Genomic DNA, 17,277 nt, shown 5'->3' with positions numbered 1-17,277 from the left:
AATTAAGCCTTAATTATGATAATTATGATAATTATCATAATTATCATAATTAGCCTGCCTAGTGTTTAACGGTCACACACTCCTCGCGGTCACACCCTGAACAGCTGCTGCACTGATTTTGTTAAACTGATGTGAATGTCATTAATGCTGCAGGTATTTGGACGTAAATGAAAGTTTTGGACACTTTAAACTGTTGACCTGATGATGGCGCTACAGAGGAAAAGTCAAAGGATCAATGAAGTTATTACAATTCAACATGAAGGTCTGAACTTCATGTGATTTAATCCATCACAGGTGCTGAGATGTTTTCATGGACACAGGAAGTAAAGAACCAGAAAATCCTTCAGTTTCCTTCAATCCTTCAAATTTCATTTCATTTATATCATTTCTTCTGTCTTTATTCATAGACTGTAGACTATATGTGTACTTTGAAGTTGTTAGACACACACTTTGTGATCTTTTCAGGTTGACATATCTAAAGAAGGAAATACTGCTGCAGAGGAGGGTTGGAAATCGTGATCTGTGATTGGCTGATCCATGGTGACACGTTGAACAGGTGAGGGAGGAACCTGCAGGTCTGTGAGAGGTGTCTTTCTTTCTTTCTTTTTTTTTTAAATCGAGCAGAGCTCTGAGCTCTGAGGGACGGAGATGATCAAGAAACACTTCATCACTGTAAAGAGGATGTGATTTCACTGGAAGGAGAAAACATTTGATGCTCTTCTTGTTTTTTTTCCTTTTCAGTCCAACACTGTTAAACTATAACTAAATGTTCTAAATATAACTGGGAGTTGTTCCACTTCAACACATAAAAGAACACGAAATACACTTAAAATGTGCTTTTGCACAGTTTTAATCTTAATTAAAATATACTTAACACACTGAAAGTACTCTGATGATCAGTCTGACAGTAAGAACTCTCAACATGCTAAAATTTCATATTTATTTTTCACCAGTGATGCATGTTTTCATGTTTGTTCTGACTGTGAAGCTTCTTGTGACGTCTCATAAGTATAATAAAGTTGATTCACTTGTTAATCGTGAATCAGGCCGTTTTTCTGTCACCTGTGTGCAGGTAGATCTGTCAGCAGAGCTCTGACACTCTGCTGCCCTCCAGTGGTCAGAGTGAAACTGACACCACAGGACCAAACTGGAACAAACGGGTAAAAGGTCTCTGTGGTGTTTACTGCCCCCTACAGACCATCTGTAGAAGATACACACCACTTCTTTTTAATCAATAAGATGCTGGCAGTTCCTTTATCTGCTACTTTCTACTTTTACTCCACTACATCTCAGATAAATATTATACTTTTTACTGCACTGTTTATCTGACAGCTTTATTTTCTTTACAAATTAACATTTTTACACACAAAACATATGAAGACTTGATCAAATATGATCAGTTTTGGGAGGTTAAACTACCAAACTACCAAAACTCCAGTGTCACCAACATCAATATTTATGTACAGTTTACATATTAATATGTGAAATAATAATGATCATGTTACATAACAGTATAACACAACATCTCCTTTAAATTCATTTGAAAAACTGAGACAGTTTGTTCTATCTTTAATATTGCAAGAGAAAAACAAGACAGGTGTCTTTTATCAGTTTTATTTTCAGATTAAAATGTACAAATTAGATCTGTTTTCTTTTTTAAGACCAACAAGATGAGAAACACACACACAGACGTACATGAGCAGATATTTAACATGCGAAGTAAAGAGGTGACATAATGGATAGAGGTACCATGAAACCACACAGACAGGAGGAGGATCATATCATGAATGCTGAGATAACAAAATTGTTATTAACCACATTTAAAATCAGTGAAACTTAAACAGTAAAACCACATGAAAGAGAAACAGGAAGAGAAAATGTGAAGAAAATGATTTTCACCAGGATGGATTCTTTAAATTTTAAACAAATAGAATATATTCCATTTTTTTAACAATAAAAATGCACAAATATGGTAATTTTGTATCATATTTGTCATTGGTGAAAAGTAACTAAGTACATTTACTCAATTTATTTTAATAACTCTTTGAGCCACAAAGAGGTTATAATATCTGAGAAAAGAAAAAAAAAAGTAAAGTAATAAAACACTTCTTCTACATTGATATAGTAACAGTCTAAAACATATATGTCACATCAGAGATCATTTTTATGCATATCAAGCTCTAATATAATATGTGCTTTTACTTATGCATGCCTGTTAACTGTAACAGAGTATTTTTGCATGGTTGTAGTGATACTTTTACTTAAAGAAACTGTTGGGATTATGTGATCAATAATCAGTGTATTAGCTACAGCAGATGGCGATCTGCGAACTGCTGTGGAGAGAGTCAGAAACAAAAAGGTATTTTAACAACACAAAAAAGGTCAATCTAAAGAAAAACAATATCAGTTTAAGTGTGTGCTATATTTAGAATATTTTCACAGCTTTACTTTGGTGTCAGACTGATGGGAAACCACCAGTATATAAAGTCAAATATTGCTCTCTCCAAACCAACCAAACTCCACAGACAAAACCAGCAACTTTACCTCACCAAATACAAGAGTTGCTGGTGTACCACTGAGGTTAGCTTGTATTATTGTGTGACTTTGGTAAATCCGAAATAACCTTTTAAAACACCAAAGACACACAATAACACAAACAAACTAACAGATGGAGGCAGTGGTGGACCAGCAGCTCTTGTGTTCATAGAGGTAAAATTACAAATTTCTCCTGTGGAGTTTGGTTGGTTTGGAGAGAGCAATATTTGACTTGTATAATAGCATTTCCATCAGAAAAGTCAATCTGACAGCAAGGAAAAGCAGTTTGAATATTCTGAATATAGCAAACACTTAAACTGATACGTGTTGCTGCTGACCCTGTCCACAGCAGGTCATTGCTTAGCTTCCTACACCAGTACTCCTGCTGCTTCTCCAAACTGAGCGTGTGTTGACTGTCTACTGTAGGTGATACACTGTCAGTGTAGAAGTACCTCATACAACCTGATTTAAAATAATTCAAACTATCCCTTTAAGTAAATGATCTGAGACTTTTTCCACACTGATATTTGTTATGTCTTCATTCAAAAAAGGACATATCATTTGTCATAAAATGTCATGTTTTTTCACTTGTGAATGTGTGCAGCTGTGTTCAGCCTTAAAGCATGATGTCATTCCGCTCCACCTCCATTTGTCCAATCAGAGACGCATGATGTCATCAAGACCATCAGGAGTGGCAGTCTTGACCTCGTCACCTGAGCTCAGCCATCGTTGGAGGAGAGGTGAGGTGCCTGCAAGGAGGGGCATTTTGTTTTTATTTTTATTTACACAGCAGTTTTGATTTTCTTTGTCTTGGATGTTTTTTTTATTGTTGTTGTTGTGAACGTAAAGTTGCTGCTCTCACCTCCAGCTTGTTGTTGTTGGTGCCGCTGAGCTTGTCTTTGTCTGTCCTCACTCCTCTCCCTCCCTGCTGCTGACATCGACAGCGCCGCCATCTTACAAACACTGATTCTCTCCTTGTTGCCTCCGGCTCCACTGCCAGTGCTCCTGATTGGCCGGTCACTGCTACTGATGACCCTCCCCCCCATGCTATTGGTCCTTCCTGACCCAGAGGAGCTGCTGATCCTTCCCCCTGTTCGGCTGCTAACTCTGTCGCTACCACCTGCACTGCTGAGCTTAGACCCACTTCCTGAACTGCTATTGCAAGTCCCGCTGGCTGCTGAACTGCTCAGCCACCCACCACTACCCGTGCTGGCACTCATCCTCCCCCCGGGGCTTGGGGCTCTTTGGCTGCCAATGGTCCCCCCTCCACCTGATCGCCCTGCACTCCCTACAGTGCTCTTACGTCCACTCGCCGAGCTGTAGACTGGCTTACATTCACCACTGGCAGTGCTAGAGAATCTCCCAGAGGTGCTAGTCCTGTTGCTTCCAGATGAGCTGCTGAGTTTGCCACCGCTACCTGAGCTACTTAACCTACCACCACTACCTACACTGCTACTACGCCTAATAACACTACTTGAGCCAAGCCTACCACTGCTACCACTACTACTACGTCTTAGTCTACTACTTGTGTAGCTACTTGGTGGACTGACCATTTCATTACGGTTTTCACCAACACTGACTCTGTCTGCATTACCAGCACTACTCAAACGTCCAGAACTTCCACCATAAACTCTCCACTCCCCACTCCCTCCACTACCAAACCTCCCTGCTCCTATTGATCCTGGTGGGCTTATTGGTAGTTGCGTGGCTACCGAGGGATTTCCTTTCCTGTCTGCAGTGGCTAAGTTATGGCTGCCAGCCCAGCTGCTGATGCGTCCAGTACTTCCACCATAAACTCTAAACTCCCCACTCCCTCTGCTGCCAAACTTCCCTCCTCCTATTGATCCTGGTGGGCTTATCGGTAATTGTGCAGCCACTGATGGATTTTCTTCCCTGTCTGCAGTGGCTAAGTTATGGCTGCCAGCCCAGCTGCTGATGCGTCCAGTACTTCCACCATAAACTCTAAACTCCCCACTCCCTCTACTGCCAAACTTCCCTGCCCCTATTGATCCTGGTGGGCTTACTGGTAGTTGCGTGGCTACCGAGGGATTTCCTTTCCTGTCTGCAGTGGGTAAGTTATCGCTGCCAGACCAGCTGCTGATACGTCCAGTACTTCCACCATAAACTTTCCACTCTCCACTCCCTCTGCTGCCAAACTTCACTGTTCCTGGTGGGCTTATTGCCCGGCGCAAGGCCGACGGCAGGCTTTCTCTGCTCTCTGTGTTGGGTAAGCTATAATTGCCAGCCAGGAAGCTGGTATGTTTAGGACTGCTACTGGAAACCACTCCACTTCCTCTGCTGCCGAAACTTGTTTTTGGCGGGCTTGTTGCCAGGAGCATGGCAGCTGATGGGCTTTCTTCACTCTTTGTCCTGGGTAAGCTGCTCTTACACCCAAGACTGCCACCATAAACCATCCACCCCCCACTCCCTCTATTGCTGTACCTTCCTGTTTCTTGTTGGCTTGTTGCAAGGAGTGTGGCCCCTGATGGACTTTCTTTGCTCCCTGTGTTAGGTAAGCTCACACTTGTTTGTCCCAGACTCCCCCCATAAACCTTCCACTCTCCACTGTTATGCCTGAAATGTCCCTTTATCCCAGCAGCATCTGTATTACCTGATGAACTAGCATCCGCAGTACCTAAATTAGCTGCTACATCCCTAGCCATACCACTGTTGCTCATCTGCAGACTGATCCCTTGACTAGTTGGTTTAGAATTGCTTGTACCATTCACATTACCTCTACTTCCTTTGTTACCTTCCAACGATCCAAAACACAAACTTTCCCCACCTCTCATCGAAACACTGCCATTTCTATTTCTGTCCACTTCTGGCAAAACTTGCTCTCTGCTTAATGACACAGACTGGCCTTCCTCTTTTGTTGAGAGAATGTATTTCTCAACTGGTCTCACATGTGTATTTGCCTCAGTTAAACTCAGGCACACTTCCTCATCTTCTTCATCACCGCACACCTTAACTTCAACTGGACTCAAACATGTGCCAGAGTCACTTGGGCTCAGAACACGCTCTTCAAGATCAACTGGACAAAATACTTGATCTGTCACGCTCATTAACACCTCTGTCTCATCTGGGCTCAGACATATTTCTGGATTCACACATGCAACTGTCTCTGTTGTAGTTGGAAATACATGATCTTTTGTTGGACTCAGAAGCCCTTCAGAGTTTGAAGAACTCAAAGCCACACCAGAATCGTTTTGACGTGTACACTTTTTCAACTCCATGGTACTCAGCAATGCTTCTTGTTCTGCTAGAATAACCATCTCATTATCCAACTCAGTAGGGTCCCCCTTTACATCTTTGGTATGATGTAAATTGTTGACTGTCTTCTTCACTAATTCTACTTTCCTCAAACTCTCTGTACTTGCATTTTTACTCCCAAGGTTATCATTGCTGTCTGGGCTACTGGATGAAACGGTTGCAGTGCCAGACCCTGTATCTGCATCCTCCACATCTGTGTTTTGTTTGGTATTGGATACATCAGGCAATGACAAAATCTGATCCACTACTTCTTCTTCTCCCTTCTTTTCTTGTCTTTCTGTGTCCTTGTCAGCCATCAGGGTCAAATTATCAGAGACCTTAACCTGAGCTGATGCTTTGATGGCAACTTCCCCTGCATCCTCGACAGCTTCTGCTGGAGTCTCCAAACATAATGACACAACCTGTGCAGGATCCTTGTGTTTAACACAGATGGAGCCCTCAGTGCAATTAATTTGAGCTGAGATCACAGTTTCTGTGTTTGGTCCCTGCTTTACTTCTGGTTCTGCACAAGCAATGGTTTTGGTGATCACTGTTTCGATGTTTGTCTCTGTTTTGTTAGGTTCTGTGGTAATTTGGTTGGAAGTACAGGTTTCTGGTTTTGTCTGAACAACAGCATTCATAACAGATTGTTTCTCAGGACCCAATGTGATAATTCCTTGTGCACTTTTGTTATCGAGGTTATCATTGCTGTCTGGGCTACTGGATGAAGTAATACCAATGCCAGACCTTGTATTTACATCCTCCATGTCTTTGTTTTGTTTGATATTGGATGCATCAGACAAATCTGTACTCTTATCTAATCTGAGAGCTAAAATCTCAGATTTAGTCTCTTTCTTTACCTCTGCAGCAGTTTGTCTACTGGAGTCAGGTGCAGTTGTTTGTGCTACAAAGTTTGGTCCTCGCTTGACTTCTGGTTCCACACAGGGACTGGTTTTGGTTATCACTGTTTGAACATTTGTCTCTATTTCAGTAGCCTGCACACCAGCTTCTGTCTCTCTCTTCACCTCTGCAGCAGTTTGTTTGTTTGCATCACTTTTGGTCATATGTGCTGCAAAGTTTGGTTCTTGCTTTACTTCTGGTTCTACACAGGGACTGGTTTTGGTGATCACTGTTGGAATACTTATTTCTGTTTTTTTAATATGCAAACCAGCTTCTGTGGTGGTTTGGTTGGAAGTAAAAGTTACTGGTTTTGCCTGAATGTCAGCACTCCTGGCAGGTTGTGTATCAGGAACTAATGTGATGGTTCCTTGTTCAGTTTTACTCTCAAGGTTGTCTTTGCTGTCTGGGCTACCAGATGATGGAGTTGCAATGCTGGACCTTGTATCTGTATCCTCCATGTCTTTGTTTTGTTTGCTTTTGGATGCATCGGACAATGTTGAACTCTCATCTAATCCGAGGACAGTCGAAGTGCCGTCTACTTCTTCTTTTCTGTTCTTTTTTTGTCTTTCCATGTCCTTGTCCCCAAATAGGTTCCAGTCACCAGAGGCCTTACCCTGAGCCTCCTGAGATGTAAGAATGTGAGATCCAGAGACAGCAGATGCTGTAATGGCAATGTTTCCTTCATCACTGACAGCTTCTGCTTTAGTTTCCAAACTCGATGACATAATCTGTGCAGGATCCTTGTTCCTACCCTCGATGGACCCCTCAGTGTGATTCATTTGAGCTAAAATCACAGATTTTGTCTCTTTCTTTACCTCTGCAGCAGTTTGCCTACTGGAGTCAGGTGCAGTTGTTTGTGCTACAAAGTTTGGTCCTCGCTTGACTTCTGGTTCTGCACAAGTAATGGTTTTGGTTATCACTGTTTGAACATTTGTCTCTATTTCAGTAGCCTGCACACCAGCTTCTGTCTCTCTCTTCACCTCTGCAGCAGTTTGTTTGTTTGGATCACTTTTGGTCATATGTGCTGCAAAGTTTGGTTCTTGCTTAACTTCTGGTTCTGCACAAGTAATGGTTTTGGTGATCACTGTTTCGATGTTTGTCTCTGTTTTGTTAGGTTCTGCGGTAATTTGGTTGGAAGCAGACGTTTCTGGTTTTGTCTGAACATCAGCATTCATAACAGATTGTGTCTCAGGACCCAATGTGATAATTCCTTGGGCACTTTTGTTATTAAGGTTGTCATTCCTGTCTGGGCTACTGGATGAAGTAATACCAATGCCAGACCTTGCATCTGCCTCCTCCATGTCTTTGTTTTGTTTGCTTTTGGATGCATCGGACAATGTTGAACTCTCATCTAATCCGAGAACAGTCGAATTACCATCTACTTCTTCTTCTCTGTTCTTCTTGTTTCCTGCATCACTGATAGCTTCTGCTTGAGTTTCCAAACTCAATGACATAATCTGTGCAGGATCCTTGTTCCTACCCTCGATGGACCCCTCAGTGTGATTCATTTGAGCTAAAATCACAGATTTAGTCTCTTTCTTTACCTCTGCAGCAGTTTGTCTACTGGAGTCAGGTGTAGTAATTTGTGCTACAAAGTTTGGCCCTTGCTTTCCTTCTGGTTCTACGCAAGTAATGGTTTTGGTGATCACTTCTGTTTTATTAGTATGCAAAACAGCTTCTGTGGTGGTTTGATTGGAAGTAAAAGTTACTGGTTTTGCCTGACCGTCAGCACTCCTGGCAGGTTGTATATCAGGAACTAATGTGATGATTCCTTGTTCAGTTTTACTCTCGAGGTTGTCTTTGCTGTCTGGGCTACAAGATGATGAAGTTGCAAGGCCAGACCTTGTATCTTTGTTTTGTTTGCTTTTGGATGCATCGGACAATGTTGAACTCTCATCTAATCTGAGGACAGTCAAAGTACCGTCTACTTCTTCTTTTCTGTTCTTTTCTTGTCTTTCTATGTCCTTGTCCCCAAACAGGTTCAAGTCACCAGAGACCCTACCCTGAGCCTCCTGAGATGTAAGAATGTGAGATCCAGAGAGAACTGATGCTGTAATGGCAACATCCCTGATAGCTTCTGCTTGAGTCTCCAAATCCAATGACTTAACCTGTGGAGGATCCTGGAGCTTACCCTGGGTGGGGCCCTCAGTGCAGTTCAGTTGAGCTGAAATTACAATTTCTGTCTCTTTCTTTCTTTCTGTAGCAATACATTTGCTTGGATCTATTGTGGTAGTATGTGTTCCAAAGTTTGGTCCTTGCTTCATGTTCTGTTCCACACAAGGAATGGTTTTAGTGATCACTGTTTGAATTTTTGTCTCCATTTTATTGGTCTGCAAAGCAGCTTCTGTGGTAGTTTGTTTGGAGGTGAACGTTTCTGGTTTCATTTCAACAGCAGAAACCAACATGGTGGTTCTCTTTGCAGTGTTTGTCTCCAGTTTAGAAGCCTTGACAGCAACTCCTTTGTCTAAGCCTTGGCTGCTCTGTGTACCAACAACTGATGAGTTCTTTAAATCACAGTCTTTGGTGTGGAATTTATCTTCCACAGGTCTGCCCTGCCTGTTGACTGTCGCACTTAAGGGCATGGATCCCTTTTTGGTCATTTCAGGAGGAACTACTGTTCTCTGTTTTTCAGACTTGTGGAATGAACTCGTCACATTTGAAGAGTTAATTGATGTCACTGGTGAAGTCTTTGCATGTTTCCTTTGTTGGACCCTGACTGACTGAACTGTGGTCACTGTTTGTGAGAGTGGGGCAACTATGGGTGTTTTACCAACAGTATGGATGTGGCCTCTTGAGATATCCTGAACCTCCATCATTCTGAAATTTCCTCCCTGAAGACCTGCTGTTTCGCTCCCTGTGATGTTTCTCCTAAAGGTAGAGGGGCTGGTTGTAACACATGAAGATGTGATATTTGCTGCTGACTTGAACTGAAGACTTGAGACCCTGTGAACAAGACATAAAGAACACAGCAAGAACAGCTGAAATTATTGTCCAAGGCGCAATGATACAAGAAAGAAACACAATGGATTATGGGCCCTGTATTATCTCAAAAAATCAACCTTTTGAAAAACAAAACTTGCTGATGTATTGTCTTTAAACACTGCCAAGCTTTTATTTGTTAGACTTCTGTTATCAACATGCCATACCCCTGTGGGCTTAGTCCATCCAGCAGCTTCATATAGTCTTGTATCTCTGTCTCCAGTCTGGTCTTGATGTCCAGCAGGTTCTGATATTCTGCAGCCTGCTGAGCTGCAGCCTGCAGCACCGAGTCCAGGTCATTGCACAGACTGTCTGCTCTCTGCTGCAGGACCACCAGCTGCTGGACAAAGGACTCGTTCTGCTCCCGACCAGAGGCCTCCAACACCATGTTCTACAGACAGACAGAACAGACGGATTTTACTCGCTAGCATATATTAGTTAAGTCAGCTGGCTTTTTTAGTACTAACAACCGAATCATTGAAAACACTGCAAAATAGTCTTAAATGTGCACCTGATAGCTACATGCATGATGTCATGCTAACCAACTGAGGCTATAGATAACAGGTTCACAGGTCATATGTCTTGCTAACTGGCTGAGGATAAAGCTAACAAGTCCCAGGTGAAAAGTCACCGTCCTCACTACCAAATGGTGCATGAAGAAGACTATGAAATAAAGAAACAATTCTGTACTGTGAGTGTACAGCTAGTCCTGGTGTAATCATTTTTTAAAAGTGGAATTGGCATGTTTCACTTTATACATTAAAAAACATATAAAAATATATAAACAAATAAATAAATGACTTTTCGGATGAGGACTAACTGATATGTCTGATGAATGTAACTCTGGTAAAGTTGCCTGATGTTGCTGGAATGTAAACTCCCTCATAAAAGACATAACTGGATGAAAATTGAATCCAAGACAAAAGAGAAGCAACAAGATGAAAAACAACAAACCAAGATGAAAGTAGATGAAAACAATATAACAGGACAGTTTTTTTTTTTGTTTGTTTCACCGTAGACTTCAGGTGTGTCAGCTCTTCTTCCAGACTCGCTGCTCTTCTCCTCACTTCCTCCAGCTCTGCCTGGATGACCTCTGACCCTGCTGGAGGGCCAAAGGTCACCTCAGGTGAATTCAACATGGACACCTGAACACAACACACACGATCACATGTAGTTTGTATACATTATAAATCAACACAAAGAGAAAAATGTGGTTGTAAACTGATCATTTTCACTCTTGTTTTGTATGTTTCAAAATAAGAGCGTGCTGTAGATGTTGGTTCACCTGGGCGTTGAACCAGCACTCATCCTGGTTCTTGTCGAGCAGCGTTACACTCGTCTGTCTCAGGTCATCCAGCTGCTGGATCAGGTCTGATGACTCTGCAGGCTGCATCTCCACGGTAACGCCCCCTGACATGTCGGCCAGGAGACCCTGCATGTTCTGGACAGGTAAAGGAGAAACATATTGCACACTCTTAGAAATAAGGGTTCTTCCTGAAGGTCAGGGGTTCTACCTTGAATAATTTCCTTATGAATAACCTGTTTTTGAAGAAAGGATTTTAGAAGACAGGTTTCTTGAGATCCTTGAACAACTCTTTTATCGAGAGCTAATCAACTCATTTTTTTAACTATAATATACAAATGTTCTCTGTAGAACCCCCTTAATGTGTTCTAGATTAAATCCCTGGAATTTAAAAAGGCTCTTAGTAGAACCCCCTGGGTGTGCTCTGGATGAAAACCATGGACTATGAAAATGTTCTTTGTAGAAATCCCATGTTTGTTTTTACATTATACCCTGGAATATTAAAAGGTTCTCTGTCTGTGTTCTCTGCCTCCGTATATTATAGATAAAACCCTTGGAATTGAAAAAGGTTCTCAGCAGAACCGCCCAGGTGTGCGCTTGATAAAAACCATGGAATATTACAAGGTTCTCTGTTGAACCCCGTCTGTGTATTGTTGATAAAACCCTTGGGATATAAAAAATGTTCTTTGCAGAACCCACTCAGCCTATTCTAAATGAAACCTTTGAATGATAAAATGGTTCTAGGTAGAACTGCCTCAGCGTGTTCTAGATAAAATCCTTGGAATATAAAGAAGTTCTTAGGAGAACTCCATCAGTGTATTCTGGATAAAACCTTTGGAATATAAAAAGGTTCTCAGGAGAACCCCTTGGGTGAATTATTGCTTGGACCCTTAAAAGGGGGAGAAATCCTGGATAGAACCTTATATATAGATGGGTGGAACATTACACTGTAAAAGGGTTCACTGTGGAACATCCCATAGGGAGTTCTGGATGAAACCTTTCATAGATTCTAGCTTTAACTCTTTATGTTGGATTCTGAACTTTCCAACTTGGACCTTTATAAATATAGATAGAACCAAAAATGGTTCTCCAACACATACAAGCCGACGAACCCTTTATGGTTCTAGTTATCTTCTTTATTTTTAAGAGTGCAGCTGTTCTTTGTTTATCAGAATCAAGGTGAGTTCTTATCGTCGTACCTGTTGGTGTTCTATCTGTAGCTCGTTCAGTTCCTGTGTTTGTTCCATCAGGAGACTTTGGAGCTCTGGCAGTCTGTGGACACATAGCTCCTCCTCCAGCAGCCTCAGGTCACTAAGCTCCGCCTCCAGACAACCACGACGCTCACGCTCCTTTTCATACCTGTTGACAAACAGCAGGGGATGATGGGATACGTCTGGATGTACTCTGAGTGTGTGTTGGAGGTGTGTGGATGTACCTGATGTTGAGGTCAAAGACAGTGAGCTCGGCACTGAGCAGCTGCAGCTTCACCTGAGCCTGGGCCGAGAGACAATCACTCATCTGTCAGGGAGAGAGAGAGAGAGAAAGAGAGAGAGAGAGAGAGAGAGAGAGGGAGAGAGAGAAAGAGAGAGAGAGAGAGAGAGAGAGAGAGAGAATCTTATTAGTAACAAGTTGTAGTTTGTACTTCCAGCAGTGTTAGTAGATGAGAACTGTTCGTAGTACTGGGATTACAGGTGTGGACTCGAGTCTTCAGCTCAAGTCAGTTTTGAGTCGTGAATCAAAAAAGATGTTGACTTTCATTTAAATGACTCGTGTCTTCACTCAGAGGTTAACCTTGTTAGTCCGATGACTTGATACACTCTTCAACTTATAAAAAACATGAACAGCTTGGGACTTGTTGGTCTTGACTTGGCATTTGTTGTTTGAGACTCGGGACCTGACTCAGAGGTTGTTGGTCTTGACTCACTGGGACTCATTGGTCTTCACTTTAAACCTGATTTGAGATGTGTTAGACTTGACTTTGAACTTGTCTTGAGACTTGTCGAACATGTCATTTCTTGTTTCTTGGTTGTGACTGAGTCTTCCCTCTAGTGTGCAAAACCATATAACTACAGTCAGAGCATCGATGCAGCAAACAGGTGCATTCGTGTAGCACTGGAATAATCTGAAAAATGAGTTCCAGACTGGGAGAGTTTACATGAAAGCCCCTCTCTTAAGTCAGGTAAAAACATTTTAGTAGTTTTAGTGAATTTTCTGGTGCAGCAACAAGTCAGGAACAAAATCAGCTGATGAATCTTCACTGGAACGCTCGTTTTTACCAACCATCACCCAGACGCTTTAACAAGTACAACAACAACCCTACGCTTTGTAGAGTCCATGTTGTTTCCACAGTCTGATAAGTAACTTCCAAGCTTGTAAAATGGAACCATTCAAGGAGCACGTGAATGCAGCATAAAGGAGACTAAGATGAAGTTGGATGGAGTTGTAGAGATGCATTCACTGAATGTACAGCGTGGCATTCAAACAAAGGAAAAACATTTATTGTGTTAAATATTTATGGTCCTGTCTGACCAGTTAAATGTCATGGTGTTCTCAGGGTTGTTGAACGCACCATCCTCAGACATACTTTCAGGTATTTGGAGCAGAAGTCTTTTGTCTATTCAGGGGCAACAGATCATTAATAAAAAACACTCTGTTATTGTCACAGCACATGTTGAAGTGCAGGTTTAATCTCTTCTGACATTTGAATCAATGATGTGTCAGAGTCGTCTCAACATGTCCGACCTTTTAAACACACACGCAACATCCTGACGACAAGTCACAACCGGCCTGAGAGGCTGCAGCAGCAGTTTACCTGCAGAGATGCCTCTGGTCTGTTCTCACCTTTATATTCTTTCATTCTGTTTGGCAGCAGGACAAAAAAGTTTTATTGTGTGTCACGTGTAGATGCTTTTGTTTTTTAATTGTTGTTCAGTTTAAAAGAGACCGTACTAAAGTCCTGCATTAAAATGTCCTTGTTTATATATAATGAGATAATTATGGATTATGTATGATGTATGTTTTGTAAAAATTGAGCCGCCACAATAACCCAGAGCACAAAGTGACTCCTCCACAATGTCTCTTCCATATTATTACAGACTAAGTCAAAATTACATCATAATTAAGTTTTAAAATCTCTTCCTGATGAAACTGCACAATTAGCTTAAGGTAAAAGCTAACTGTTAATTGTAGTTTGGAGCCATCGGCTAATTATCTGATAGCTGTGACCTACAAACGCTACAGTAACTGTTAGCTATAACTCTATTCAGTTCATAGGCAGCCTGATTAGCTAGCTAAAAACTGACAATTAGCAACGTTCATAGTCATTTGAAAGTAGTTAACTGTTAGCTTTAGCTGCCATTTCATGAATGCGCAAGAATTCATAGCTACCTGCTAGCTATAGCTGAACTGTATGAGCTGTAGTGTGAAGCCAAGTGCTACATTAGCTAACTGTTAGCTACAGCTCCCTGTGAACTCTATTTAGTTCATAAGCAGCTTATCTAGCTAAAAACTGACAAGCTAGTGACTAGCGCTGTTCATACAATCATTCAAAAGTAGTTAACCCGTAGCTATTGCTGCCATTTATCTATGAACTCATCATTCAGCTGCTAGTTTAGTAACAACAGCCAGCAGCTAACATCACGAAAACCATTTATGTCTTAAATATTGAAGGTCCTGTTTGTAAGTTAGTAGAAAACATTAAATGTCACGCCGTTCTCAGGGTTTTTGAATGCACCATTCTTAATCTGACAGAAGTCTTTTGTCTGTTCAGAAATAACCGGTCATTAGTCAATAAAAAAATAAATAAATATAAAAAAGAACATTGTTATTGTCACTGGACACGTTGAGGTGCAGGTTTAATTTCTTTTGACATTTGAATCATGATAAGTCAGACTCATAGATAACTAATTCACTTAGATTTAGTTTTATTTGCTTTAGTTTTGAATGGACTGAATACATTTTGTGCTGACCTGCTCCTGCAGCAGGGACACTGTCCTCAGGTGTCCATCCAAATGTCTCAGCTCTCCAGGACACTTTTTGTCTAGTTCTTTCTGGATCTGACTCTCCAGCTTCTGATTGGCTGCCTCCAGACACTGGACCTGCATCCACCAATCAGAGGAGACAAGAAATGGATCATTATCAGCTGTGATGCAACCTGTCAGGTAAATGCAGTTAAATATATTTAGTATCACTGAATGTTAGAGGCTTAAAGAGGTTAAAAATAATAATAAGAAGAAACACAGAAACCAAATAAAATGTATTAGAAATAGTACCACATTACATTGTTCTCTCCTTTAGAATTTACTAAAATAAAAAGTTAAAGGTGCATGTTTCAATCAGGGTCAAACTCACCTGAAAAATCTTTTATCATGTTGTTTTGTTTTTTTAAACAATAATTGAATATAATTTACAAACTGCAGTCAAAAGTTTCCACCTCATGCAAGAAAAATAACCCCTGATGCATCAGTCGAGACAAAACTCCACTGAGAAATCGGGTGTTTTTTTGTTTTTTATGTTTTTCTGCTCTAAAATAATAATTCATCGTGACTTTCAGTTTTATTTTGGTCTCTATTTTCTGTTGTTGGATCTGTCAGGTGTACAAAGCTTTTTCTCTGTTTTCACTTCACGCATCAAAGATAAAAAGCAGAAGAAATCATAAAACAAACACAATATTTGTTTCAGTCCATGCAAAACTCATAAAATCTGCTACTTTTAAGTTCTCTTAATTTCTGAGAAATATTGACTCAGTATAACTTTGGAAATACAAAATAAACACTGCACTGCACAAAGTATGGACTCTTGTTTATAGATGTCAGTTTATTTTTGGAATTATAATAAAAAAAAGTTGTACTCCATCCAGGCAAAACTCCATTGAGAAATCTGGCATTTTTAACTTTCTCTCGTTCTTTAAACTATAATTAATAACAACCTCTGAATCTCAGTTTAATTTTGCTGGCTTTGCACAACTGCCAGATCCATGTGGGAGCGGAGTAAAGAGATTCGTGTGTGTTTTCACCTCATGCATCAAAGAATAAAAATCAGATGTAAATTAAAACAAGAAGATCCCTGTGTCGAATCCCCACTGCTACTCTGCTACTTTTATGTTCTGTTTTAAAGAATAAATAATTTTGGAATCATAAACTCAATCAAAGCAAAACTCCATTGAGAAATCCTGCATTTTAATGTTCTTTTGATCATAAAGCAATAATTAACAATCACTTATGAGTCTGAGATTAATTTTGGTGTTTTTGTGCTGCTGCTGGATCCATCAGGGGACAAAGTTTTCATGCATATCTTACCTGCTGCAGGTACGAGGCCAGCCTCCTGTTCAGCTGCTGCATGGTGACTTTCTCTCTGGACAAACAGAAGCTTCTGCAGCTGCTGTCTGGAGCCACAGCGGCGGCGGCGGCAGCGGCAGCAGCAGCAGGAGCTGTGCTGTAGTGCACCAAACCTCCAGGTCCATGATGAACACGGTAACCCAAAGCTGCCTGAGTCGCTTTTCCTGCACGCAGAACCTGCCACGGCGCCATCTCATCACTCACCTGTGCTTGTTTTTACTACATTCAGACTCATCTATCCTCTTTTACGCGTACTGCTCCTTTTCTGCAAAGATTCAGGTTTAAACACGGGTTTTAATCTGCAGCTACATTTCTAAATCTCTTCCCTCAGCAGCAGCTGTGTAAACTCCTGGCTGTGGAGGTGAAGCCCTCAGGTGTATCAGTGGCTGTCTCTATTACAGGTGTGTCAGGACGTGATGGAGCTCTGGTTTAATCTGCATTAACCTTTAAATGATGATATTTAGAACAGGTTTCGGCAGGATGGCAGCCCTACCCTCTTCAGAGTACTTTAAAGTTCACACACATCTGAAATCAGACAAACAGTCAGGTTTTCACTTGTTCTGCAGATGTTCTGGTTCACTGAGTTCTATAACCTGAGGGCCACAAGACAACTGTTTAAAATGCATTTTAAATTGTATATGCAAACTCCCAATAAATCTTCTTCTTCTTCTAAATCATCTACAATAACAGCTGTTAAAACTGTTAATTTTTACGAGCAATGGTTTAAACAGAAATGTTCCATGATGCAAAAATAAGGAAGACTGAGAACTGAGAAATCTTGTATTTTTACATCCTCCTGCTCTTTAAACAATAATTCATAATCACTTGTATATCTTGGTTTGATATTTATATAATATTTCTGCACTGCTGCTGGATCCATCAGAATGTGAAGGTTTTTTGTGTTTTCACTTCATGCATCAAAGAATAAAAAGATGCAAACCAAAAGAGCAAGAATAATAAACGAACATTGAA

General features: G+C 40.9%; 2 protein-coding genes across 2 annotated transcripts; both read right to left on the bottom strand.

The window, feature by feature from the left end:
• Window positions 1-3,113: 3,113 nt before the first annotated feature.
• On the bottom strand, window positions 3,114-8,195 carry LOC146308943 (uncharacterized). Its single transcript, XM_084744088.1, has 2 exons — window positions 3,398-8,195; window positions 3,114-3,284 (listed from the first exon to the last, which is right to left on the bottom strand). The coding sequence occupies exons 1-2, from the start codon at window positions 8,193-8,195 to the stop codon at window positions 3,193-3,195; spliced, it is 4,890 nt and encodes a 1,629-aa protein (XP_084600214.1). The 3' UTR covers window positions 3,114-3,192.
• A 1,488-nt stretch (window positions 8,196-9,683) lies between these two features.
• Window positions 9,684-17,096, bottom strand: LOC146308942 (keratin, type I cytoskeletal 19-like). Its single transcript, XM_084744918.1, has 7 exons — window positions 16,267-17,096; window positions 14,938-15,066; window positions 12,405-12,487; window positions 12,169-12,328; window positions 10,952-11,107; window positions 10,680-10,811; window positions 9,684-10,057 (listed from the first exon to the last, which is right to left on the bottom strand). The coding sequence occupies exons 1-7, from the start codon at window positions 16,495-16,497 to the stop codon at window positions 9,806-9,808; spliced, it is 1,143 nt and encodes a 380-aa protein (XP_084601044.1). The 5' UTR covers window positions 16,498-17,096; the 3' UTR covers window positions 9,684-9,805.
• Between the last annotated feature and the right edge of the window lie 181 nt (window positions 17,097-17,277).

The sequence above is a fragment of the Lutjanus erythropterus genome, chromosome 19, assembly GCF_056507025.1.
Source record: "Lutjanus erythropterus isolate fLutEry1 chromosome 19, fLutEry1.hap2, whole genome shotgun sequence".
Classification (NCBI taxonomy): domain Eukaryota; kingdom Metazoa; phylum Chordata; class Actinopteri; order Lutjaniformes; family Lutjanidae; genus Lutjanus; species Lutjanus erythropterus.
The sequence above is the reverse complement of the archived record's forward strand: the minus strand, read 5'-3'. Positions and strand labels throughout refer to the sequence as shown.